The 25,958-nt window shown below is 38.2% G+C and overlaps 3 protein-coding genes across 6 annotated transcripts in view; 2 read left to right on the top strand and 1 right to left on the bottom strand.

Moving 5' to 3' along the window:
- The first annotated feature begins 638 nt into the window (after nucleotides 1–638).
- On the top strand, nucleotides 639–4,940 carry c1qtnf5 (C1q and TNF related 5). The gene is made up of 3 exons (XM_017491595.3): nucleotides 639–827; nucleotides 2,053–2,288; nucleotides 3,153–4,940. Exons 2-3 carry the CDS (start codon nucleotides 2,063–2,065, stop codon nucleotides 3,671–3,673), a joined length of 747 nt encoding a protein of 248 aa, XP_017347084.1. The 5' UTR covers nucleotides 639–827; nucleotides 2,053–2,062; the 3' UTR covers nucleotides 3,674–4,940.
- A 4,561-nt stretch (nucleotides 4,941–9,501) lies between these two features.
- Nucleotides 9,502–12,634, bottom strand: rnf26 (ring finger protein 26). Its single transcript, XM_017491695.3, has one exon. It carries the CDS (start codon nucleotides 11,994–11,996, stop codon nucleotides 10,674–10,676), a length of 1,323 nt encoding a protein of 440 aa, XP_017347184.1. The 5' UTR covers nucleotides 11,997–12,634; the 3' UTR covers nucleotides 9,502–10,673.
- A 10,638-nt stretch (nucleotides 12,635–23,272) lies between these two features.
- The window catches only part of mcamb (melanoma cell adhesion molecule b), a 41,296-nt gene continuing 38,610 nt past the window's right edge, over nucleotides 23,273–25,958 (top strand). For 2 of the 4 annotated variants that reach the window (XM_017490732.3, XM_017490729.3), the window contains exon 1: nucleotides 23,275–23,443. In XM_017490732.3, the coding sequence (XP_017346221.1) occupies nucleotides 23,386–23,443 (58 nt within the window). In that variant the 5' untranslated portion in view covers nucleotides 23,275–23,385. Of the gene's footprint in view, nucleotides 23,444–25,958 lie in introns of all 4 variants that reach the window. The other 2 variants (XM_017490731.3, XM_017490730.3) reach the window with 2 other exon arrangements.

Here is a 25,958-nt window from a genome sequence, read left to right as displayed (position 1 = left end):
TCCACAGAAGAATTTCACATCTATCCATGAAATTTCAGCTGAATAAATGAATGAAAAAGCCAATATCCTTGTGGTTTTATATCAAAATGTCCCTCTTTACAGAAATGCCAGCACAGATCTTAAGAAAGTAATAACTGTGAGCCAGACATTAAAGACATGGAAAGATTGTTTTGGCAGTTTAATGCAGCAGTAACAGAGACAGATCTTTTATAGTAAACAAGCAGGTTTAAATATTTCCCTGATTGATGAAAAACGGGGAAATAATTTGGTTCAAATTACTTCTGTTGCACGTCTCCTCTTTTTAGACTGAGCAGTTGGTTTGTCCTAGTGATCACAGTACACTGATCTTCTCTGCCTTCATTCTTTAGTAATTAATCATACAGTTTGAGCCCTTCAGACTCCAGTCCACATGCACTCCAGCTCACAGAGTTTATAGGTCATTGTTCTTGTCTCTCCCATTCCTTCAGACGTTTCCAAACATTTTATCTCTCTCTCTCTCTCTCTCTCTCTCTCTCTCTCTCTCTCTCTCTCTCTCTCTCTCTCTCTCTCTCTCTCTCTCTCTCTCTCTCTCTCTCTCTCTCTCTCTCTCTCTCTCTCTCTCTCTCTCTCTCTCTCTCTCTCTCTCTCTCTCTCTCTCTCTCTCTCTCCCCTTGTCTCCTACCCTCCCTCTTTCTCTAATTGGCTTGCATTCCTATTTCCTCTCTCAAGCGTCAGAGTACTCAATTTTTCCCAGGCTCCCCAGTCTGGGACACAAAAGTCTCTCTCTACTGTTTTTGTTTCACTCTGCTCAGAAACTGTCACTTCTGTGAACTTCTGAAGAATTAATGGTAAGTTAGTTCTTATTTGTATTGTTGTATTTGCAGGCATTTGACAGTGGCAGATGTGTTTATGACCTACCTAAAACTTTTTTTAAGAATGAGCCATTTTTTAGGCACTCATGCTTTATGAACTAAAGACCATGGGTCATGCAGACGTAAGTCTGACTTATTCATGTCATTAGTCATTTGATGGGATAAACTACTGCTATTTCAAATCAATATCAGTATATCTTTTTATTCTGTCAGGTTTTGAGACAGTGATGTTTCTGTATCCTCGGACAAAGATCACTATAAAATAAAATAAAAAAGAACTGAGCAGTGCTCCACAATCTTTCATAATCTTTACTCTATTGCACCAGGAAAGTTAATCCAATGCAGATATACTAATTGACCAATGGTCTTGTGCACTGACATGCTATAGGCTTGTTATGAATTTGGTTCTGTGTGGTTCTTGCTCTTGGCAGTGCTGTGCTATAATAATGTTTGTACAGCAATTTCCAAGCACTATTCCTATTGTGTTTTGACAAGAACACACACAAATACTGTGCCTTGAGATAGCAATAACTTTTATTGGAACCAAACAATCAGAAACAAAAGTGTTGCATGTCTGTTTTTCTTAAAACATAATTTTTTTGTGCTTGTATGGTCTTGTCTGCTTTCTGAGGCATGCTTTGATGGTCTCTGTTTTGTTAATATGAGTCAGCACTTTCCGTAGTTTTACTTAAACCAGCTGTTTGAAAAGCAGAAGTCATGCAGAAACCCCCACTGATTTACAGTCGGGGTGAAGTCTCAGAAGTGTGCAGCCTGGGGAAGTATAAAAAAAACTCCATCAATCATTGAATCCTTTGTTCTTTTGCTGACAATGCATTTTCAGTGCCTGATTGTGGAGTGATTTCAGGGACTCTGTGCACTTCACTGCTTGCAAGAGACATCAGTGTGCTACTTCATTCCTCCTCCCTTATGTGAGGGAGGATTTGAAAATACACAGGGTTGTTATTGTTTCATTTTTTGTGTGCTTTTACACTTGAAGCCAAGCTCATACTTCAAGCATTATGGAGCATCATCAAATTTCCCCTGGCATGCTTTTTCGAATGAGTTGGAAATAATAATTTGCTACCCAAGTGCTGTGCTTTTCAGATCATCAATGAACGACTTCCAAGTCTCTCTTAACTAAATGCGAATATTGGGCAAAGGCAGTCTTTCTCATGCTCATTTTGTGTATCTCTATTGACAGACTCAAAGAAATGCCACCTCTCCAGTCCTGGACGCTCCCCCTCCTTCTTGTTTTGCTGACACACTATTCAAATCCGCTTGAGGATAATAAGATTCACAGTCTGTGTATGGGCAGCCCAGGTACCCCAGGTTCTCCAGGGTTGCATGGCAGGCCAGGACAACCAGGTAGAGATGGCAGAGATGGGCGGGATGCACCGCTGGGGGAGAAAGGGCAAAGGGGAGATCGTGGAGAGCCTGGTATGTGTAAATTTGCTTAATGAAGGCCAAAACAATCAATAATAATAAATAAATACATACATAAGTAAAAAATAAAATAATAATAATAATAATAATAATAATAATAGTGGCCTGTAATGACCTGGTGTCTTGTCCCAGGATGAATGAATGATAATAATAATAGTTGTATGTTATAGCACATATTGTAAATAATAACAAATGATTCATAATTAATCGGAAAGTAATATCAGATTGAATTGATACATAATTTCATTATGAATAAAATACATTTATGAATAATTATTAAACATTACTTTTACATTTATTGATTTGGCTGATGCACATATATCCCAAAGCTTATTACTGAAACAGGATGCAACAGAGTAGTCAGGGTTAAAAGTCCTTGCTCAAAGGCCCAACAGTGGCATGGTACTCTCTAGCACCTTTAACTGGTCAGGAAGTGTTCCAAGTAAAATCCCTTTAGAAAGTTAGAACCATGAACAATAATAAAAAAATAAAAAAATAAATAAAAACCAAGAGGAACCATTTTTTCTGTAGTTAATACTGAAGTAAGAGGATGAGGTGTTTTGTGACAGGAGGGGTGATGAATTGTATGATTCCTGGCTCACTTTATCTGGAACACATACAATCATGGAATTGACCCAAAATTGAAAGGACATAATCACCAGATGCTGTTTGAGCCATTCTTGATTTCGATACAAAATACCATTAAAGCTCTTTACCATTGAGACACAATACACTTACCATTGTCACAACTGGCCCTTAGGTGCCTACAATAATATTTGGCCTGGATTTTTTCTTCTATCTGGGATTAACGTGAGCTAAAGAATTCAAGACATCTCTCGCTGTGTTAATGTCTCACAGGTGAACCAGGCATGAGGGGCCTGACCGGGGACGGAGGTGATCCAGGAGAGAAAGGCGAGAAGGGAACTCCAGGAGAGTGTGCTGTAGCTCCTAAGTCAGCATTCAGTGCCAAGTTGTCTGAATCCCAAACCATGCCATTAGCAGCAGGGGATGCAGTGCGCTTTGACAAAATCATCTTGAATGAGCAGGGCGATTACAACACAGAGACTGGACGCTTCACATGCAGAGTGCCAGGTGTTTACTATTTTGCCGTCCATGCCACCGTGTACCGCTCCAGCCTACAGTTTGACCTGATGAAGAATGGACATGCCATGGGCTCCTATTTCCAGATGTTTGGCAACTGGTCCAAGCCAGCCTCATTGTCCGGAGGCACTCTGCTGCACCTGATTCCTGGTGATCAGGTGTGGGTGCAGATGGCTCTGGGCGAGTATACAGGCTTTTACTCTAGCCCGAAGACAGACAGCACCTTCATTGGCTTCCTGGTGTACTCTGATTGGAAAAACTCTGCTGTGTTTGCTTAAATATAAGGTACATACTACTTTTGACTTTTACCTAAAAATGCCTATACTCAAAGCACTACAAAGATTTTTTTTTTTGAAACATTTGTATTTATTCTTTGGAAGCAAATAAGTGCTGGAAGATTTATTTTCCATGATGTGATACAAACTACAGTAGTATCTTGAAGGTTGTGAGGGAATCTGAAAAGTAAAACAGATGTACACACTTGCTAACAAAAAGGAACCACTTTCGCAGTTTTATTCTTGTGCATTGTATTGCAACAGTTATAAACAAAGGCCAGTGATGATCACTGTTTGATTTTTTTATTTTAACTATTCGCTCAGCCTCAGTGGACATTATGTAATTGTCCATAAATAAAGTGTTAAATAAAAGACCAGTAGCTTTTGCATATAATATTTCTGTCAGTGAAAGCATAAAATTGCACAACTATATAAACTGATGCAAAAATATCATTAGTTTGGTTTTAATATAGATTCATTTATTCTGCTACCAATTATAAAAGCAATATCAGAGCACCTTTGAATTATTACTTCAATAAAGTTAATCTGTGAGATTGAATGCATTCTCTTTAATTTAGTTTTAGTTTTATAAATTGCTTGTTGAACTCTATAGTCATTTAAAGGAACCGAGTGCCTCTTTAAAGCGAGCCGCGTGTTGCTTTGGTTGTAAGCCCAGACTGGGAATGGATACACATTCATGCATAGTCACAGATGTTCCTCAGTTTAATGACTTCGCCATAGGCCATTATTAAAACCCATTTACAGGCAAGGCTGTAACATTACTGCTTTACACTCCATAACCTGTATGCCCGTCGTCCAACCCCACAAAGCCACACACACACACCAACACACACCATCCCCTTCCTTCTCTGTTTGAACTACTGGCATGGGCAAGTATGGAACATTTTTTTTTTTTAAATACTTTTTTTTCTAGAGAGATGTAAGAAATGACGAGTTCATTTCCATGAGGTCAAGGCCCATGAATGCTCTAACCCCTTGAGATTATGGCTCATCAATTATAGCAGACATTACATGTTTAAACAGTCTGACAATGTCTGACATCAGACTCTTAACTCCCATATACTCATCACGAATAATTCTTGGATCTGTCCGACGTTGATTCTCAGTCATGACGCTGTGGGTGAGCTCACTGCTAGAGAATCAGATTAATGAGGGTATGAGGTTACAGTATGTCTCGGTTTTGTATAAAAATATTTTCTTATGAAAATGTTATTGTTAATATTACTTGCATTAAAGATCTGTACTTGTGTTTAACTGTAAATTCATTCAGTTGTGAAACCCCACTAAGATTCCTGCAACATTTTATCACTTAAACATTGTCCTGGCCTTGGGATGGTGAGAGAAGAATAAAAAGCCTGTGTTCCAATATTTTTGATATCTTCACTGACTAGGACACACTAGATATCACAGCACAAATCAGAGGTGAGTACATTATAACAGCAGATTTTTACATAAGTTTTTGACAGAGAGAAATATTTGAGTTGTTCATACAGTTGCCTCCAAAATGATTGGAATAGCAAGGACAATCCATATGTTTGTGCTATATACCAAAGATATGTGGGTTTGAGATCAAAAGATTTTATTTCCAGGTATTTACATCTAAATGTGTTAAATGAAATAGAACATAGCACATTTTGTATCAGACCACCCAATTTGTATGCGAGCAAAAATATTGGAACATGTAACTGCTGTTTCTTGTTACCCATGTGTGTCTTGTTAGATTGATTGTTTAAACCATAAATAGCTGTAAACATCTACTCTTGGTTTTAGCCTTCAGTTTCACCTGTGAAGACATTTGCTGTTACAAAGGATAATACAACATGAAGATCTGAGAGCTATCTATGGGAGAAAAGCAAGCCATTTTGCTGAGAAAAGAGGGGAAAATCAGAGGCACTGCACAAACACTGGGCATATCCAGTACAATTTGTAATGTCCGGAAAAAGAAAGAAGCCATTGGTGTACTGAACAACAGACACCGAATGGGTCGGCCAAGGAAAGTAACAGCTGATGTCAGAAACATTATTAGAGCTGTGAAAAAATCCCCAAAACAACAGTCAGTGACACCATCAACAACCTCCACAGGACAGGGGTGAAGGTATCACAATCCACCGTTTGAAGAGTAGAAATATAGAGGCCATAACTCAAGATGCAAACCTCTCATCAACATTAAGAATCTGAAAGCCCGATTGGAATTTGCAAAGAAATAAAGAGATGAGCCACAAAAATTCTGGAACCAAGATTAACTTCTACCAAAGTGATGAAGAGGTGTGTGGAGAAAGGATCTGCTCATGATCTAAAACATACAAGTGCATCTGTGAAACATGGTGTGTTAGTGTCATTGCTTGGACCTGCATGGCTGCTTGGGGAACATGCCCACTAATCTTTATTGATAATGTAACTCATGATGGTAGCAGCTATGTTTTGAGGAATAATTTGTTTGCCAATTTACAGAGAAATGCAGCCAAATTAATCAGGAGGAACTTTATCATGCAGCAAGACAATGATCCAAAACACACTGCCAACTCAACAAAGGACTTTATCAGGGGTTTAGACTGGCCAAGTTAACCACCAGACTTTAACCCAATTGAGCAGCATTTCACCTTCTGAAGAGGAGACTGAAGGGAGAAACCCAGGCCATGCAAACCCAAGCCATGCCGCTTTTTCAGGACATTCCAAATTGTTGTATTAGCTATGCCCAATGTTTGTGCAATGCCTGTGATTGATCAGCTTCAAAATAGACAGCTCTCTGATCTTCATGTTGGCTTATCCTTTTTAACAGTAAATTGGGTTGTCTGATACAAAATGTGCAATTTTCTATGACATTTAATACATTTACATATAAATACCAGGAAATAAAAGCTGAAATCCTAAACTCTCTTCTCATATTCTGATCTCAAACTCACGTCTTCAGTCTACAGCAAAAACAAACAAATTGGAATTGCCTTCCTGATAGTTTCCGAGGGGAACATAGGTGACATCTCTAAAAATCTCATATTTTCATTTGAAAAAGATCTTTAAAAAAATTCTGACCACACCTAACACTTAGAAAGTAGTAAATGCATTTATAACCTCTGGCCCATTGCAAGTTTGTGTTGACTACCAAATCCTTATAACGGCAATAAAGCTCTAAACAGTTTACGTCTTGCTGATTTTTTTATGCATTATACCCTACACTTCTTGGTCTGTTCCTGTCATAAAACAGCATAGGATGCCCTGTCTGAGCGGTTTCATGGCAACTAACAGAATCTGTTTAATTAGCGTACATGCGATCACTCTGTAGAAACAGTTTGTGGAAATATTCACAATATAAAATGGTCATAACAGCCACTCCTATATTATACTGTCCCTGTATATGTGTCAGGGTTTTTTTTCACTATCCTGTCATGCTGCACTAAGTGTGTGTTCATCAATAAAAACTAACCAATTTCCTCATCAAGCTGCCTCTGCTAAACAAACTAGGGTTGTGTCTCAAAAAATGTACTATTCTAGACTGTTAAAGTACAAACACTATAACCCACTTTCCTATTACAGTTAGTGTTTGAATTTTAAAAACTCTGGCGTAGCCTTCAAATCGACCAAAATGTCCGTCTTGTGTACCAGTTTTGTGGATTTTCTAGATTAGTAAATACTTTTGAATTTAAGGGCAGAGTTTTCTATTGGAAATGCAGCCCATTGATAATCATGACGACAGTGGAAAGTTTTCAGAGAGACAAAGCTCTTTAGAGTGTTGAACATCGCTGTGTACAGTTCGACTAAGAAATCTAAACAGGGATGTTTGGCTCTGATATAGCTCCAACTATAGTGGATGTCGCATTTAATCCTTTATATGTTCATAAGATACACGGATGAGTGTGTGAACAATGCCACATGCATTGACACTTGTTCTGTATGCACGGTCAAGCATAAACCAGTCTCCTCTGCTTCACAACGGGGCCACAACACACCACTCCCACATGGATTACTTTCCTAGAACAACACAACACTCCCCAGTAGACTGGTAATACAGTGCAATGAATATCCCTTTTTTCTTTTTAGTTACTTATTCTACTTACATAACAGTCCCTCCAGGATTTTACAACTGCAGAAATGAATGCAAAATCAAGAAAACTCTGCATTATTTGCAGGAACTTACAATTTTTCAAATGAACAGATTTTCCACAGATTTGAGCCAAGACGCGCCATGTGACGTCATCACAACACACATTCAGCCAAAGCCATCTTCGATTCATGTGTATTGAACATGAGTACAGCTAAAAAGTCTCATTTACCAACAAACTTCACAGCGAAAGACAGTGCAAAACAGTTCTGTTCAATTGCAATTTCGCCAATTCAAGTCGTTTTCTGCGAGAAAAAAAACCCTCCACAAATGGCATCAGAAATTTTTTTTAAAAGCCGCAGCAAAATCAAGCATTTTTGCTAAAAATCTTCACGTTTCAGTATCCCTAAATTATAAATCTGGAATAAAAAAAAATAAAAGTAGGATGGTCAAAGCTTGGAGGTTGTAGAAAATTCATAATGCCCATATATTTACGGTTGTTTGCCCAAAGAGATTGTGAACCCCCGGCATAAGTGGCAGCAGGGCAGAAGCACAACGATCTTGGTGCTAACCTGCAGATGATGCAATTCTTTCTCTCCATTTAGGAGCTAACAGAGAAACATGACCCTTATGTTTGAAATTTGTCTTCTATTAAATGCCATTGCAAATGTCCCCCTGTGACGTCAGCGTAACAAACATCCGCTAACTTCTCACGAGAATAATGAAAATACACTACTAACCAACAAAGTTGCAACAGAATCACTAAGCATATCAGAAATATTTTAATATTTTAATATAATGTCTTTCAGTGTAATGTGTTTAATGTAATGTCTTTAAGGCTCTCAATTATAAAAAGCTTCCCCACCACTGCTGACATCCAGCCGTAAATACACCATAGATAGTTCAAAACATTGCAAGCAGAAAAACCCTATGAAAGAATACACACACTCAGCAATTTCAGCAGATCGGTAGTTTCATTTTGCCAGCTATTTTTTTTTTTATTTAGTCTTTATTCTTGTGTCAAATGTCCTTGATACTTTTTATCATATATAGTCAACCTTACCCTGTTTTTTTAGTCAGGTTTTAGTTGACTAAATGTCTGGGCAAAGAAAATTATTTACTAAAAGTATTTTAGTCTAGTTTTAGTCAGTTAAAACTGTAGACATTTTTAGTGACAAGATTATTATTGATTAACATTTCAGTCAATCTAGTCTAGTCTAGCCAAAACAGATGTTAGCTTGAAAGCTAGTCCCCCCCACTGTGCTTGCTTAGTCCTGATATGTCACGTGCTGCACAGGAAAGGAAACTACCGCTCGTGCCATCCAATGGACAGGATATTTGGATTGTAATTTAGTAAAAAAAAAATAAAAAATAAAAAAAATATATATATATATATATATATATATATATATATATATATATATATATATATATATATATATATATATATATATATATATATATATATATATATATATAAAATATTTTGTTTCCTCTTTTCTGTCGACAAAAATAAAGAGATAATTTGGTAAAGTCTTTTTTCATCAGCAATGTTGCATGTTAATATAGTCACACTTTAACGACGTCTTTTCTCAGTCATGGAAAAAAAGCTCGTCGACGAACATTTTTCGTCACAGTTTTCATGATTCAGTTTACACCACAGATCAGTAAGTGGTGTCCATTTAGACTCTGATCAATCGCTAATACAAACTTGGCTGCTACATCGTATTGTTCAGACGACTTCTTTAAGAGCAACATTTAAAGGATTAATCAGTTTGAACACCACGTAACTTGTCACTTTATTAAGCATCTTACTAGTTAAAGTCTTCTTCTGTGGTGGCCCCAGTCTCCATCACAGTCAATTGCACACACATCTAATGAAGAAAAGAAAACTGCATACACTAACCTGAACTGGATTTTTTAAAAAAATTGACAGACCACAGTTTAACCTTCCGTATTTGGTTAATGTCTGGTTGGTTACTCTGCCCACAACAACAGAATGCAGTGAATCACACTCAACAATGATAGCAATAATGGCGTAATACTGTAAGCATGTGTAAACACAGAACATTGGTGTTAAAGCTTGGGATATGTCCCTGATTATATTCTGTTTCAGTTTTAAATAGTAAATATGCAGACTGTATTTATTGTATAACTGACGAAAAACATAATCTGGTTCAGGATTGATTTGGTCAAGACTCATTTGCTTAAGTCTTTCATCAGGAATGTGTTTCTTAAGACTTTAATATGATCTTGTCTAATAAAATAACACGACAGCCTTAGCATTTCTGATGTCGGAATTTCATAATCGCACAAATCAACAGCATTTATCCAAGGACACAAATTTACACTAAAATCAAGACATCAATGTCTAAAGTGGATTAACGAAACAGCTCGGATATCAACTATTTTTAACACGAGACCTGAAAAAAAAAAGATGACTTCCAGGAATAGTAGAACAACGTGTTCCGCAAAAAGCACTCGGAGCAAATCGATAAACCAGTTCAACAAATGGAATCAGTCAGGCAATAACAAGTCATTCACATTATAAGGCTAGAGTACTGCATCACAAAATATGTGCCTAATAACAGCTCACGTTTAGGCCACTGGATAGTGCATACATTGTTTTGGATTGCAATAAAATGATATAATCTTTGCAGTTCTAACTCCCAAGTAAAACTTACAATCATGTATTCAACAATCCAGTATAAAACTTTAGTGTGCATCAATACAAAAGCTAAATTGTGGGAAGAAGAAGAAGAAAAAAAAAAACATACAAAAGAACATTCATATGTATTTACAGTCGAAAGTAGCAAAAGTTTCCGCACAGTGGAACGGACGACGAAATTACGCACAGCTTTACTGACTAACGCAGCTCACGATGGGGAAAATAGCCGTGCTTTGTTAACCTGAGATTCATCGACGTGTTAATTAAAAAAATTTTTTTCAGAGATATACGTCCATGGTCTGGAGGATCATGTGGCGACACAGTGGGCAGTTGTGTTGGTAGATGGGTTGGCGCAGCAAGATGTTGGTACAGTCTCTGCATAAGCACAAGTGGCGGCAGGGCAGAAGCACAACAGTCTTGGTGCTGTCCTGGCAGATGACGCACTTCTTTCTCTCCTCCTGCTCCTGAAGGAGTGTGAGCAGCTTCTCAGAAGGGCGGGCTTTGCAGCTCTCCTCAGACGCCATTTTCCGCAGGGGTCTGTGAGAGCTGCAACTAGCGTGCGTCTGGTCTGAAGGGTCAGGAGCTGGCGGCAGTGCCTGGGGCTCGTCTACAGCATCGTCATCCCTCATTTCCGCTCTTTCAGGCACGTCGTTAGGCTCTTGCTCTGTGTTGACTTGCTGAACCATCCCATCTCCTGTTCTTAGAGTCCCCCTTCCTACAAACGTCATCCAAAGACCAAGCCGACTGTGCACCCAGACTATGCCCTGCCACAAGTGTCTTTCCAGCAAGTACAAACGCTGTCGTGTTCTCTGGAGCCGCTGCAAAGTGGGCGCTGCGTTAACATGGTCGATTATTCGCCGGACTCCTCTCTGACACAGAGCGGGATTCAGGTAGACGGTGGCACTTATGATTATGGCTACTGTCAGCAGCAGCCCATAAGAGTTTAGCAAGAAGACACTGATCAAAAGGTGGCCTAGAGAGCTCAGAAGCTCCACAGCAAGTCTGCATGGCGTCCAGAGTAGAAGCGAGGTGCCCACCAAGGAGCTGTAGAAGAAGGTAAGGGCAGTCAAGGCCAGCTCAAGAGCTTTCTGTAAAGGGCTGGATATAGCTTCGACCATGCTGAGCAGCACAGCATACAGGTTCTGAGTTCCTATGAGTAGGAGATTGACGATGGTGTTGATAAAGTAAAGCAAAAGGCTAAACACAATGCTGAAACACTCGCAGATCTGCCGCAGAAAGCCTTGTCCTGAGAGCAGGCCACGATGCAGAAGCTCTTTGGTGCGCAGTAGTAAATGCGTAGAAAGGTAGCCCATCATTTTACAGCTTTCAAGCAATCCACTGAGAAGCTGCATCCAGCCTCCGATCACATTGTGGGTCACAACAGTCATGCCATCCATCATGGTGATCATGTAGAACAGAGAGAGATCCACACACTCCAACAGGGCACTATTGAGCAGCATGGGTAAACTGCTGATCAGGTGCATGAGCGCTGCAAACAACCGGACTAGTGAGTTGACAATCATGAAATTTATGTCCAAAAGCAGGCTTATGAGGTCAATGCACTTTCCAAGAGCGCTGAAGACAAAGTGAAGCAAACCCATAGTAGGATGATGATAACTGCAGTCAGTTCACTTCACTCGAGTAAAATCACTTGGAAATCATCCTTGAACATTTCTGCTCCACATTTTAATCTCCACTGTATGAACATATTGATCAGAAGTGTGGCAGCTTGCACGAAGCCAAAGGTCAGATACAAATCCAGACTAACTAGCAACAGCAAACTTCCAGACTGGGTTATCTCTGGAACTTAAACCCAACGTGTTATATAAAATATCTCCGGACAATATAATCCAAGCAAACCAGGCTTACACCGATAACTACTGATTAATCAGGTGGCGGTAGAGATTTAAAATTGAAAACAAGCTGCTTTACACGACACATACATGCGCGGAGCAGCAGCCGGATGTTTACATTTGAACAGGCATACATTGCTCACACGTTAGCCAGCGTGAAGTCCAAAGCGTGAAGGCTCCTTACTGCTGCCTTGTTTCCAGTGCACTCTACAGTAAGCAAGAAACGCCTTTTCTTTTCTTTATCTAATCAAACCAAGCCTCGGAACTACAATATACTTTGTAGATAGATCCAGACTGTTTCGTTTTCACTTAGCCATTAGCTGCCTGCTATTACAAACCGCCATGTTGTTTTTGCAGCGTTAACACGCACCAAGTCTGCGATAATAGTGCGCAAAGTCTAGCGTAAATATTGCGCAGAACTGTGGGTGACGCGTATCTGACGTCACACGAGCCGAGAGCTGTGTTTGGTTAACCCTCCTATTATGTTATGGGTCAGTTTGACCTATTTCCACATTGGTGATGTTTGAAAAACTGGTTCATCTCTCTTTTTCTCTTTGAAATTTTTTGACTTTCCTCATTTAAAGTCATGAACTTATATGTAAATATTTCTTCTTATGGCTTGTCTCGGGCAAACCATAATAAAGGTTTACTGTTTTAAGCTGTTCTTTGCTGTTTTTGTGTGTATTTAAATTGTGGAAGTCATTTTGACCCATAACATAATGGATGCAACTTTTTTTTTATTTTTTACATTAATTTTTTTTAACCTATTAACATAATAGGAGGGTTAATATTGAGCTTAAAATTAGGAGTGTATTTGTTGTTGTTATGATCACAAAGACAATCATAAAACAGTCAGAAACAGTAATATAAAATAAAATGCACTATATATTAAATAATAGCCTTGTGTCCGATGCTCCCTGGGATAGGCTCCAGGTTTCCCCGTGACCCTGAAAAGGATAAAGCGGTATAGAACATGGATGGATGGATGGATGGATGGATATTAAATAATAGGCCTACACATGCATTTGGGTGAAAATTGCAGTCATTTGAAAATTAATGGTGTACATAGATTTTTTTTTCATGCTGGTCAAAGTGACAATGAAATTATGGAAATTGTATAAATATTATAAACGCATTGTCGTTGTGTAATAAACTAATCTTGCCTTTATAATATGCGCCACTAGAGGGCATATCATCCCCTTTACATTGATGTAAAGCAGCAAATCTGCAAAAGCAAAAGGTGCTTTCAAATGTGTGATCTCTACTCAAAATAAACATCTCTCTCGCGCGCTCTCTCTCCCTTATCACACACACACACACACACACACACCCACACACACACTTACTTTGTAAGGAGGTGGTAAAAGTGTTTTGTTTGTGACGACAAGCTAAATGTCTCACTGTGGGGAAATGTTGGCCACAAGCACTTTATCTAAATCTAAACGTTTTCATTCCACTTAAACAGGAGCCACACCTAATTCCACACATTAAATTAACTGAGCTTGGTCTTCAAATAAATATTTTTTATCCTTCTTGGGTGGGATGAAATCCTGCAGCCAAACTGACCTTATCTGGATAAGATTACGGATAAGACCATGGCTGTTTTCATATTCAGAATACAGTATTCATATCATTTATGACACACCATTCTATAGATGTAATTTTATAGATTTTAATTGTTGAATATATTATGCAAATAAATAAATAAATGATTGCCTTTTAAAGTATGGAATATTCCTACAACTTTTAAAGCTAACCAATGCTTCAAAGTTAAATCTGCAAAAAAATACAGCCCCCCCCCCCCCCCCCCCCCCCAAACATGTCCTTGCTGAAATTTTATGCAAAGCTTTCCTTTATAGACACTAAGAAAGAAAGCCATCAAAAGAGAATTACATTTAAATACCTTAAAAGGCTTTTGGTTCAGTTAAAAAAAAATTCTATGTAATATAAGATATAAGATTTGATAATAATCTTTTATAAGTAAATAAGTATTTACTTATTTATTCACAGTACATTTAAGATCCTAGTTTAATAATGTATAAACCTTACAGAAATTGTATAATAGAATGTTTGTTTGTTTTTGTTTTTTTTAAGTAAAAGAATACAATACTCATAGAAAAGTGTTTTGGGGAAGACAACTACTTTGTTAATTAGGCTAATCTTCGGAGGCAAAGAAAATGTTATCTGTGTGCGGGTTTTTCTAAATCTATTATAGTCAGTCCCTACAATACAAATCCCCAGGTTTTCACAGGACATAACAGACCTCTGAAATTATGTATTAAAGGGCTCTTTAAAGAACATAGAAAACATTTTCTATGGCCTCACTCTAGAGAAGCTTTTCTGTCACCATAATCTTTTAAACTCACGTGGGAGATGAGTAAGAGTAAGAGATGAGTAAGAGGTGGTGGTAGCTTCATGTTGTGAAACTGGTCAGAGCTGAGGGCAAAGTGGATGGAGCCAAATACAGGGCAATCCTAGAAGAAAACCTGTTCAAGTCGGCAAGAGACTTGAAAATTGCTGTTCACCAGTGGTCTCCATCCAATCTGACAGAGCTTGAACAATTTTTCCAAAAAAAATCAGGATCCTGGGAGGTGTGAATATAACAAATGTCTTCTTTTCTGCTTAAAATACTCATTTTCCCTGATTGAGCTAAATCATGAATTCTTTCAATGTTATCTGCATACACCTTCCTTATGTATTATGTACAAGTTAAGTAAGGTTTTTATTTGCCGGTAATGATACAGGCCATTTCATGATAAACACATTATTTGTGTTTAACATGGTTAAGATGGGAAATGCACAAATGTTTTGTTTAGATTAGAGTTCATTGATACAATGTGTTATGATGAAGAACAGGTTTCAGGTGAATATTGGGTTGGTCAGTCCATTCACTGGAATATCTGTAAATGGGTATGATTGTTATACTGCGTTGTGATAAAGACCATGTTTTTGTTGCAGAGCATGATTTTGCTTCTCTTTGACATTATTCCAGGAGTAGCCTTTGTTTTGGAAATGTGAAAGGAGTGGTCAGCTGTGATCAAGTGATTACACTAGGTGAAGACTATGCACTTCATGTCTAATCATTGGATGCATGCAAATAGCCCTGCTTTTTTCTCTCTTGACTAGGGACAGTTTTAGCCTTTTATTTATCTGTTTGACTGTAGTTACAAAATTGCAATTAAAAATTTGTGTATTGGTTAGCATGTTTATGCATGTATAATGCTTAGCATGTTTGCCTCCCACATCCAGGTTGGGGGTTTGCATCCTGCCAATGACTTGTGTGTGTGGACTTTGCATGTTCTCCCTGTGCTTTGGGGGTTTCCTCCAGGTACTCCACTTTCCTCCCGCCATTCCAAATACATGGCTGTAGGCTGATTGGCATCTCTAAATTGTCTGTAGTGTGTGAGAGAGAGTGTGTGTGTGTGTGCAGTTGTGCCTCCTATGGATTGGCAACCCAGGGTTTTCCCCTGGGATAGGCTCCAGGCTCGTGACCCTATGCATGATAAATGGCACAAAAATGGATAGATGGAATTTGTATACCCAAAGTGACAAAATGTCACAGTACATTTACATTTATGTACATTTACTCAGAGAGACTTACAGAAGTGCTTTGAAGTCTCTATCAATAAATACATCCTGATACTGGTTCACTAGGTCTAAGAATACCATCAGTCTAAAAACTATTTTGGGGAGGAAATATAGTAGGAAAAGCACACAGACAATAATTTTTTTATTTATTTACTTATTTATTTAAATTAAATTGCTAATTTGTGTACTTCAGGAAGAGACAGGTCTTTAGACGTTGTTTGAAGACTGACAGTGACTCAGCTGTTCAGACATCTAGGGAAAGTTCATTCCACCACCAGTGTCAGAACACAGAAGAGTCTTGATGCATGCCTTCCATGTACCCTGAGAGATGGTGGCACCAGTCGAGCAGTGCTGAAGTATCGGAGAGATTGTGGTGCAGTGCAGGGTGTGATAAGTGCTTTGAGGAAAAGTGGGTGCTGGTCTGTTTTTGGGCTTTGTAGTGTTTTAATCTGATGCAGGCAGCTACAGGAAGCGTAGCAATGAGGTGGTGTGGGAGAACTTAGGAAGGTTGAAAACAAGTCGTGCAGCTGCATTCCGGATCTGTTGCAGAGGTTGAATGGTGTTCAGAGGCAGACTTGCCAGGAGTGAGTTGCAGTACTCCAGTCTCATAATGACAAGGGACTGAATGAACACCTAAGCAGCCTGTGTGGATAATGGGTGTGTTCACAAGATTTCTGGACTGTTCAAAACAACTGCTTACAGTTTTATGGGGTCTGAAACCATGTTTAAATACAAACAATCGTGACACATTTCTTCTTCTTCTTCTTCTTAACTAACTAACTAACTAACTAATTAATTAATTAATTAATTAATTTATTTATTTATTTTTACATATTATTGTAGCTTAGTTAGTCCTTAAAATAACACTATGAAATAGTCTGAAATCAGAGTGAGTCAAGCTGATGAAATTTACACAAATATCAAGTCATGTCACAACCACCTGAGTTTCTTAATTTACTCCTCCGATTCCAGTGTGTTAATACACCTTTATGTCACAATTAAAAATGTTTTGCTCCTTCAAACCTTAGCCCTATTGTGTAAATTAAATAGCAAAAATCTAATTAAGTCCATTTCCGTTCCAGGTTGTAACAATACAAAAGCTCTCAGAGGATTGATTATTTGTGAAAGACACTGTCCAAAATATGACTTTCACAATGAAATATTCTTCATACATAAATAGTTAAATGGAGGCACCTTTTAGAAATTGGTATTATGCAAAAAATGTGTGTTTTGCATGTGTATCACCTATATAACCTTATAAGTAGCACTCAAATCTGTAATTATTACCCCAGTAATTAGGTTCTACCTGTATGTGACTTATACAGTATAGTTTTGCTGAAAATATCATTGTATCCTTTGCCCATATTCTTTAACTTGACCTACTGTAGCTCAGCTGTTGTACTGTATATGTAAGATGATGAACTACTTGTTGCAAGTCAACTTGTTTAGTCATTGGTCTACTGTAGACTGTGAGATTTCCTAGATCCTTGCTTTAAATGAGCTATGTTGACTTTGTCAATGTGCCAAAAACAAAAAGAGAAGGACTAATATTGACCAGAATCTAGAAGCAAAGGGAAGTGTTTAGGGTAAATCAGTTGTGTAGAAGCTTCTGTGGGAAAACACAAACTGTCAACAGACAAAAATGCTGGTGTGCAGTCTGGTGTCAGCTCTGGCTTTGACCTCAAATACCACATAAACCCATGCACTCCAGCCAAGAGCAACTCTTGTGAACATGGAAAAGCCTGATACGGAGAGAGTCAAACTAAAGAAAATATTGATATGTTGAAACTTGGATTCCCGTGGGCCGATATTTTGGTCTGTGAAAATTTGCCTTCCCAAGGATATTTCTTTTATCTTGGTACTCAGTAGTAAACTTGTGCCATACGCGGAGGAAATGTCACTTCTTGATGATCAGAAAGTTGTTCAAATGACCAACTGCATTTGTTTTGCATCAGTCTTATAAAAAGAGGCCTCAAACATTTGAAAGCCTTGAGGTGAGATCCTTTCATAGTTATGTGTGACTTTATAAAATCTCCATGGAAACAGTCTAAAGATTTGGGTGTTGGTGCAAGTTCCCAGTTTCCAGTGCCCAGTTGACTTGTTCTTGTAAGGATCTCTTGTGTAAATGGGAACTTAAATGTCTTGCCCTTGTGCCCCTGAGCCCCCTCACCCTGGGATACACACTCACAGCCAACCCTCTTGTGCTTTACACACAGTAGCCTCTTCTCATTCACACAGATGACTCCAACATGCCTTGGGTTCAGAACGGAAAGAATGACTTACTTCCTATTTCCTTCCTAAGCTGTCCATAGAACATGAGGAAGGGTCTTTCCACCAGTCAAAAAAAGGCGAGATAAGAAACATGCACAGTTCCAGACATCAGACTCTCTTACAAGAAAGATGCATTTAGCAAAGAAAGCCGCACATTTATCAGGAGATCATCATGAGGGATGGTTAAAATGTGTGTTACGAATTGATCTTGAGTGAATGCCACACTTCAGTTCTAAAATAGATGATTAATGCAAGGAACATGGGAGGACCTTTTTTTTTTTTTTGCTGCTATAGTCTAGTCAAATTATGATGTCATGATTGTAGTTCAACTACTGCTACCTTACCTGAGTTTTGCTTACAAAAAAATTTAGAACCACAACACTATCACTTAATTCAAAATCTTACACACACTAGAAAAAAAATTACACTCATTATCACTCACAAGTTACAGTCCATTCTTCAAAAACAAAGCTATACAGTGTATCTAACTGCCATGAAGACCCAATAAAAAAGCGTGTCAAAAACCCCAAAAACTCTAATTAAAATAAGAAGTCCGATTAGGAAAGCAATACAATTTGGATTTGAATAAACACTGTGGTTGAATTAACAAAAAAGTCCCATTAAACTCACATGTGGTAACGAGAGTGAGAGAGAGAGAGAAAAAAATCCTCACCTGTGTAAACACAATTCACTATAATTATCCAGTCAGTCTTCCTTATTGTCTCAATTACACAGTCACATACTGGTTTTGGGGGGGCTGGAACAAACAATGGAACAAGTAAGACCATAGAAGGAAAGAGCCAGAGGAAGACACAGAGGACGTACAGCTCATGGGATGAGAAAGACAAAGAAATGAAATAAGCGCTATTCTTGATGATTGTGTAATCATCCATGGCATGAATCTGAGGGAGGCAATGAATAGCACATTTGAGTCTATGTCTGGAAGACACATTTTTTCTTGTAGGACTGAGGAAACATCATGGGAGCGACAAACCAGTTGTTTACCCAAGATCAAGAGGCTAGTGGTCTTTTCCATAGGCCATAGCATACAAATGGGAAAGTTAAATATGTAAGCATGGCTCATCGACTGATTAGAAGACTGCCATGGCGGTTTCCATCGGGTACAGGAGGAGTTTTCCAATTTGTTTTCCCACTTCCTTGCTAAGTACCAATAGCACTTTTACAACACAAAGATGGTTGTAATTCCTAAACCGTTAAAGCAATATTTTTGTTAAACCCCTTGAATTAAAGCTGAAAGTCTGCACTTCAATCTCATCTTGGTTGCTTCATTTCATTTCACATCATCCACTGTGGTGGTGTGCAGAGGCAAAATGATGAAAATTGTGTCACTGTCCACATACTTTTGGACCTGACTGTATCTCTACAAATAATTTCTCAATCTATGGACCCATCTATAGCCTGTGTGAATATGGGCTTTTTCTACTGCTCTGCCTTCACAACATTAGTGTCAAGCTAAGAACATCAGTCAGTCTCAATTAAATACACAAAGCACTCTCAGATAAGAATTTTCCAGTCACTTTGCTCTGATATGAAATATTAAATAATCTTGTCTTCCTTTTACAACCTAAACCATTATGGCTCTTCTGTTTCCTTATATTGTGAAAGAATGAGCAGGACATGGCTCTGCATAGTAATTGATCTCTTTTAGTCTCTATTCTCATGTCTACTGTTTGTGAACATCTTGAAGCTGGAGAAGAAACAGCAAATCAACAAAACTATAAAGCCATGGTAAATGTTAGCATAGTCACGAACAATGTATATCTTTTTTAGATTCTCAGCTTCATATGTTCCTAGTAATCTACAGCACACAGCTCCCTTTTTCCAGGTGCGCAAACAATGTGCTTTTAGACTGTCATCAGCACATTATGACAAATGCAACTGATCTCTAGTGACCCACCTGTTCTGCAGTGTGTTATCATATAAACATCTGCGTTTAAAATTACTTTAAAATGAAAAGATATTGAAAATAATGTGCTCTAATGGATCTTTAGTCCCCATGGGCAATTTGATTGTACATCATAATAGTACAGCAAGATCTAAACAATATGACATTGACACAGTATAACACTCATTTTTCTCTCCCCTGAGAAATATGCCTGCCCTGTACAGTCGGCTTAGTATGTAATAGAATATATAATACAAGCTGTGACATTTTAAGGTGTGACTTTATTTAATTGTGCTCAGACAGATTTAAACAATAGTAGCCAACTGATTGCAAATAAAGACATATTTGTTAAATGACTGATACAAATAATTGATACAATATTTTATTTCAGATATTCTTTGATATAATGTTTGGTTCAACTAACATTGTGGACACCTGACTATCACACCCGTATGTGCTTGTTAAACATCCCATTATAGATATAGTCTCCCTTTGCTGTTATTCTGGGAAGGTGTTCCACTAGATTTTGGAGCGTGGCTGTGGGGATTTATGCTCATTCAGCCACAAGAGCATTAGTGAGGCCGGGCAGTGATGTTGGGTGAGGTGGCCTGGTCTGTTCCAGTTCATCCCAAAAGGTGGTCAGTGGGGTTGAGACCAGCACAAGGCATAAGCACTTATACGCAGTGCATTATTTTTGTATGACAGCACAGTCTGGAGTGTGTTATTCCTCTTATACCACAGCAATTTGCCAAAGATTACAATATTTTAAGTGTTTATAGTTAGATTTAATGTTGTGAGATTGTCCAAGAGACAAGTTAGTACTTTATAGCTGGGATAAACCGCTGTTCCCTCATCAGCCCCTCCCTCTCTCCCTCTCCCTCTCTCTCTCTCACACACACACACACACAAAGAGTAGCCTGTCATTTTACCAAGAATATGGAGAAAAAAGGAAAATGTAACCAAGTCTGAGAGAACTTTTGACCGAGACTTCTAACATAAATGTTAAATAAATGTCTGCTAACAAAAAGCTTCACCACAACAACAATCATAATAATTACTTTCTTAAACAACAAATGAATTTGTGAATATGTTTATGTTTATTATCAATCTTAGATTATTTGGAATGGCTGCCATAGAAGTCTCTGCGTATGAGCTGTTACTATAGAAACAATATTAGAATGAATGCATTAATATAAACCTATCGTTTATGTTACAGCCGGGACTACATGTGCTGTTATTCAAAAATAATGCACACTTTCTGACCAATCAGATTCCAGCATTCAGCAGTGCTGCGGTATAAAGGGGCGGTCACGGTACACTGTTTGTTCCATTCTCTTCGGCTTTGTCCGAAATGGCATACTACCCTAGTACACAGTAGGCGAAAAGCAATACGCCTGACAGGTAGTATATCCGAATTGTCAGTAGGTGAGAAATACCCGGATGGTGTACTGCTTCCACCGAGATTTTGCAGTATGCAACCGATGGAAACAACGCGAGTAAAAAATCCCATAATGTAACGATACATGTGTAACCTAGGTTAAACACGACTTATTTAACAATACCTGAATAAATTGTTAACTTGTTGAAGGTTTAAACAAGAAAACAGTTGTCACAGCATTTGAAACCTTTTTTGTGATCTCCATCATGCCCAAGCTAACAGTAATGAATTTACCTCAGTCTGTTAACCCCGCCCACATTACATTGCTAATTCAGTTAACTTTCCTGATGTGTGTTTCGCCGTTACTGCGGTTGCTTTAATCTGGTGGTCCCTTTAAGATTTTAGTGTTTATGATGAAGTCGAAGGTCACATGACAATGTGGGATTGTATTCATACTACACACACATACCGATACGCACTCTTTCGGATTTCGGCTGAGCGTCTTGCCCTGACCAATATGGAGGTGACGTTGACCTACGATCCAGCAGCCAGTGCTGGATCCAATGCTATGTATATCTATGAACACAACAGCCATGAGTCGCAGTTGAGTGAGGTCAACTCCCCTCTTCAATTGATTGGCTAGAGGAGGAGCTGTATGGACCAATGGTGACACTAAAGCTGCCTTGATTTACATGACACTTGAACTGCAACATTTGGAAAACCAAGCAGAGAATGTGGAAACAAGTGCGAAGGGAAAAACAACATAAATGTTCAAAAAAAGAAAACATGAGCAGAAAATGTCAGAGAGGACAAAAAACAGAGTAATATAACCAGGGAAAACATGATTTTGTGTGCGATTCAGAAAACTTTTAATTCTTGTTTCAGTTTTGTGCAATAGTTAAATTTTTGATTCAAGCTTATTATTTTTTGATCACATTGTTTGCTATTCTGATAACTTTGCATTTATTTGTCAGTTTTGTACAATATATTTTTTACATGTGTTTTAAAATGTTTTTGATGATTCAATGATTCACGCTTATTATTTTTTGATCTATGACTGCAGTACTTTTGACGGAAAATTAATCCCATACTTAACCCTCTTTAAAGTACACCTATTATGGTTTTTCAGATATTACCTTTCATATAGTGTGTTATAGAGCTGTTTGTGAATGTAAAAAATTCTGCAAAGTTTCAAAAATCAAAGCACACAACAAACGGAGTTATTAACTCCCAAAAGAAGGAACTGATTCTGAACAGCTGAAACAAGTCGTTATTAATTCCAGACTTTTCTTCCTGCACTAACCTAGGTAGGTTTGTAACAGAAAAGCCCCGCCTCTGTTCTTCATCGGTTGCTCGCTAACAGACAGAGTTGAAAGTCATTATGGTAGTGGGCGTTTCCTTTTTGAAACGCTAACAGTGGTAGACCAATCACAACAGATTGGGACATCTGACCAATCAGAGAGTATGCTCTCTGAAAGGACGAGTTTAGAATGAATCCTTTAGAACAAATCATTTAATAAGTCGTTTGTGACAGGGGGAAAAAAGGTAATGCTGCAATTTAAATTATGAGCATGTTAAAGTGTTTTTTTTATCTTGGATGCATATAAATCTATTGTATGAAACATTTAAAACAAAATTAGGCACGTTTCAAAACCATACTAGGTGCACGTTAATGAAAAAGTCAGACCCCATGGTGTTCCAGACAGAAATGCTATGACAACCAACCCCCACTCTCCCCTACTGAGTTTACACATGTCTTACACAGACAGTGAACACCAGCGTCCTCTCACACTCTCTCCTTCCCTGCACCACATCTCCCCCCCTGCACGCGCGCCAATTCTGCTGTTGACGCTCGCGCATGGCAAATCTCGCGGTGTTCTCGCGGTGAGTCGTAGAGCGCCTGTCTTTCTCCGCGTCTCCTCTGTGCTCTCACACTCACACTGATAAAGCGAGAAGTTTCGTTGTCAGTTCAGCAGCAGGACCTGTGGGGGTAAATGGCTCAGCGAAAGGTCGCCCTCGCACTTACAGGACTTTACGTCCTCATTTGGCAAGGTGAGTGAGGAATGATCCTTATTTACACTTTATTCACGCGCGCCTCACAGCCTGTAGGTTTTATTATTATTATTATTATTAATATTATTATTATTATTATTATTATTTAATCATGAAAAGTTTCTACCTGCACTGATGTGAAAATGTATGGAATGCATTAGAAAGTGATGGTTCTGGGTGTCTCTGTGGAGTCTATCTGATTTGGTGACATGTACAATTACATGCAATTACCATGAAGCATCAAATTAAACGAGTAATACGCCATAATTTGTCTCGTTATCAAAACATGGGATGGTTTTCATGTATGTTCAGACTCGGTTTCGATATAACTGCCATTTCACATGTAGTGGTTATAGTTGATTGCAAGCTACTATGAAACAAATAAATATATTATGGATTAAATAGAAAAGTGAAACAAAGAAACAAACAAAGAAACAAACAAACAAACTCCATAAGCAAATGTGAATTTGTTTAAAGGAGGACATGTACTCATTCTAGGGAGGATGAGTGGTTAGCATGTTTGCCTCACACACACCTCTGGGGTTGGGGGTTTGAATCCTGCCTCTGCCCTGTGTGCATGGAGTTTGCATGTTCTTCCTGTGATTTGGGAGTTTCCTCCAGGTTCTCCGGTTTTCTTCTCCAGTCCAAGGATGTGTGTTGTAAACTGAGTGGCATTTCCAAATTGTCCGTATTGTGTGAATGTGCGTGTGATTGTGCCCTGGGATGTGTTGGCACCCCATTCAGAGTGTCCCCTGGGATAGGTTCCAAGCCCCCCATGACCCTGTGTAGGATAAGCGGTATGGAAAATGGATGGATGTACTAATCCTTGTGGCAAGTGTAAAATATTTAGATTTTTTTTTTCAACATGACACACACATGATCTAATTGGAATGGGTTATACTAGCCATGGGTAATATATATTTTTACACAGGATAGGTAATATATATTTTATATGGGATGGGTAATATATATATATATATATATATATATATATATATATATATATATATATATATATATATATATATATATATATTTAAACATTTCATTTAACATGATTCGCATATTAGAAACCCTGGCTTATACACAACTTTTCCTCAGTGTAATATATGAACATGTCCAGCACTGGCAATTCTTATAGCTTTATTGGCAAAGAAGCTCATGTTTGTTGTCAGGACCAGAATTAGGTTTAGTCCGGCTGTGTGTTTAGAGAGCTATGAAAATAGAAACATATTGAAGTGGCATACACTTTAGAGACCACAAGCTAGTGGTTAAATTGAGACACTCACGAGACCACCTTGCTTACTTTTGCACAAAGCACTGAACTGCATCATAGCATTACCTAAAAGCATTTCAAAACCTCATCTAAAGACATGTACAAATTAATAACTCTAAGTTATTAAACTCACATGCACATGTGCACCATCTATATCAGGTAGGTGCTTTGGTGATGGGAAAGGATATTGAGTGACGAGTGCATCCACACACATTTCAAGACATTTCATATCTCCATATGTAAGTGACATCAGTTCCCTTTGGCCCCTGTGTCTTTGTCTAACTTCCTTACTTGTAATCCCCAAACACATGGGTCTCTTAATGTTTATTTTTTGTACTCTAAGTGCTTCTTCTCATTGTATTTACCTCCTGTTTGCTCACATTCCACTTTTTTCCCTGATATCACACTTTTATCAGCTATCCAATTCCTGTTGAATTAAGTTGAATTCCTAAAGCAAAGGCTGGATTACAGTTAAACCCAACTAAACATGAAGGGTGCTACAAAGAGTCAAACAGCTGATAAATCTATCTTTAAATTAGACTACAGTGGGGTCCAAAAGTCTGACAGCACTAGGGACAATGCTTCTAATTTTGCATTCTTTTCTAATTTAATACAACAATTTTCATTACAAGTTTGTGCAAAAACATATAATCCATTTTAGATCAAATCCATTGGAGTGACCTCGGAACACGTGTTTCATTAGAATAGATTAGACATGAGGAAAATCTGACCTTTTTGTACAAATCAGTTAACATGGTCAGTATCACACATTTGCTTACATTTAAATAGGGACCTAGAAATAGTGCAGAATCTTTAATATTAAATATTCAAGATATTGAACATTTACTTGAACATTTATTGAACATTTTGTTCTTCTGTATTTACCTTCCTTATGGTACACCATTGGATTAGATTAGAATACTCGATAGTCTTGTATGCGATGTAGTCTACATCTTTGGCCATTTGTTGCTTTCCAAAAAGACACAATGGGACATGTTGCTGTAGAAATCTATAATGTGGATTTTATCCTCTGTGTGTTTAGCATGCTATTTACAACACCAGCTGACAATCAGACTCATCCCAAGTATGCCACATGCTTAGCTCTGAACCTCTCCGAACTGTTGGTACTCATTCGTCTAAACTAATAACTGTGACAGAGGTTGGACCTTTACTGTCTGCTTGTTGCTATCTGTGTTACTTATAATAGAAAGCAGATTTCAGAGCTACTGTACCTCACAG

The sequence above is a fragment of the Ictalurus punctatus genome, chromosome 17 (genome assembly GCF_001660625.3).
Source record: "Ictalurus punctatus breed USDA103 chromosome 17, Coco_2.0, whole genome shotgun sequence".
In the NCBI taxonomy this organism is placed as follows: domain Eukaryota; kingdom Metazoa; phylum Chordata; class Actinopteri; order Siluriformes; family Ictaluridae; genus Ictalurus; species Ictalurus punctatus.
This window is presented reverse-complemented; position numbering and strand designations above follow the sequence as displayed.

Bases quoted from the DNA above. Each gene is read 5' to 3' on its own strand.
- c1qtnf5 (XM_017491595.3), top strand. From the start codon at position 2,063: ATGCCACCTCTCCAGTCCTGGACGCTCCCCCTCCTTCTTGTTTTGCTG. The intron at 2,289-3,152 runs GTATGTGTAAAT...AATGTCTCACAG, and splicing joins GGGAGATCGTGGAGAGCCTG to GTGAACCAGGCATGAGGGGC.
- rnf26 (XM_017491695.3), bottom strand. From the start codon at position 11,996: ATGGGTTTGCTTCACTTTGTCTTCAGCGCTCTTGGAAAGTGCATTGAC.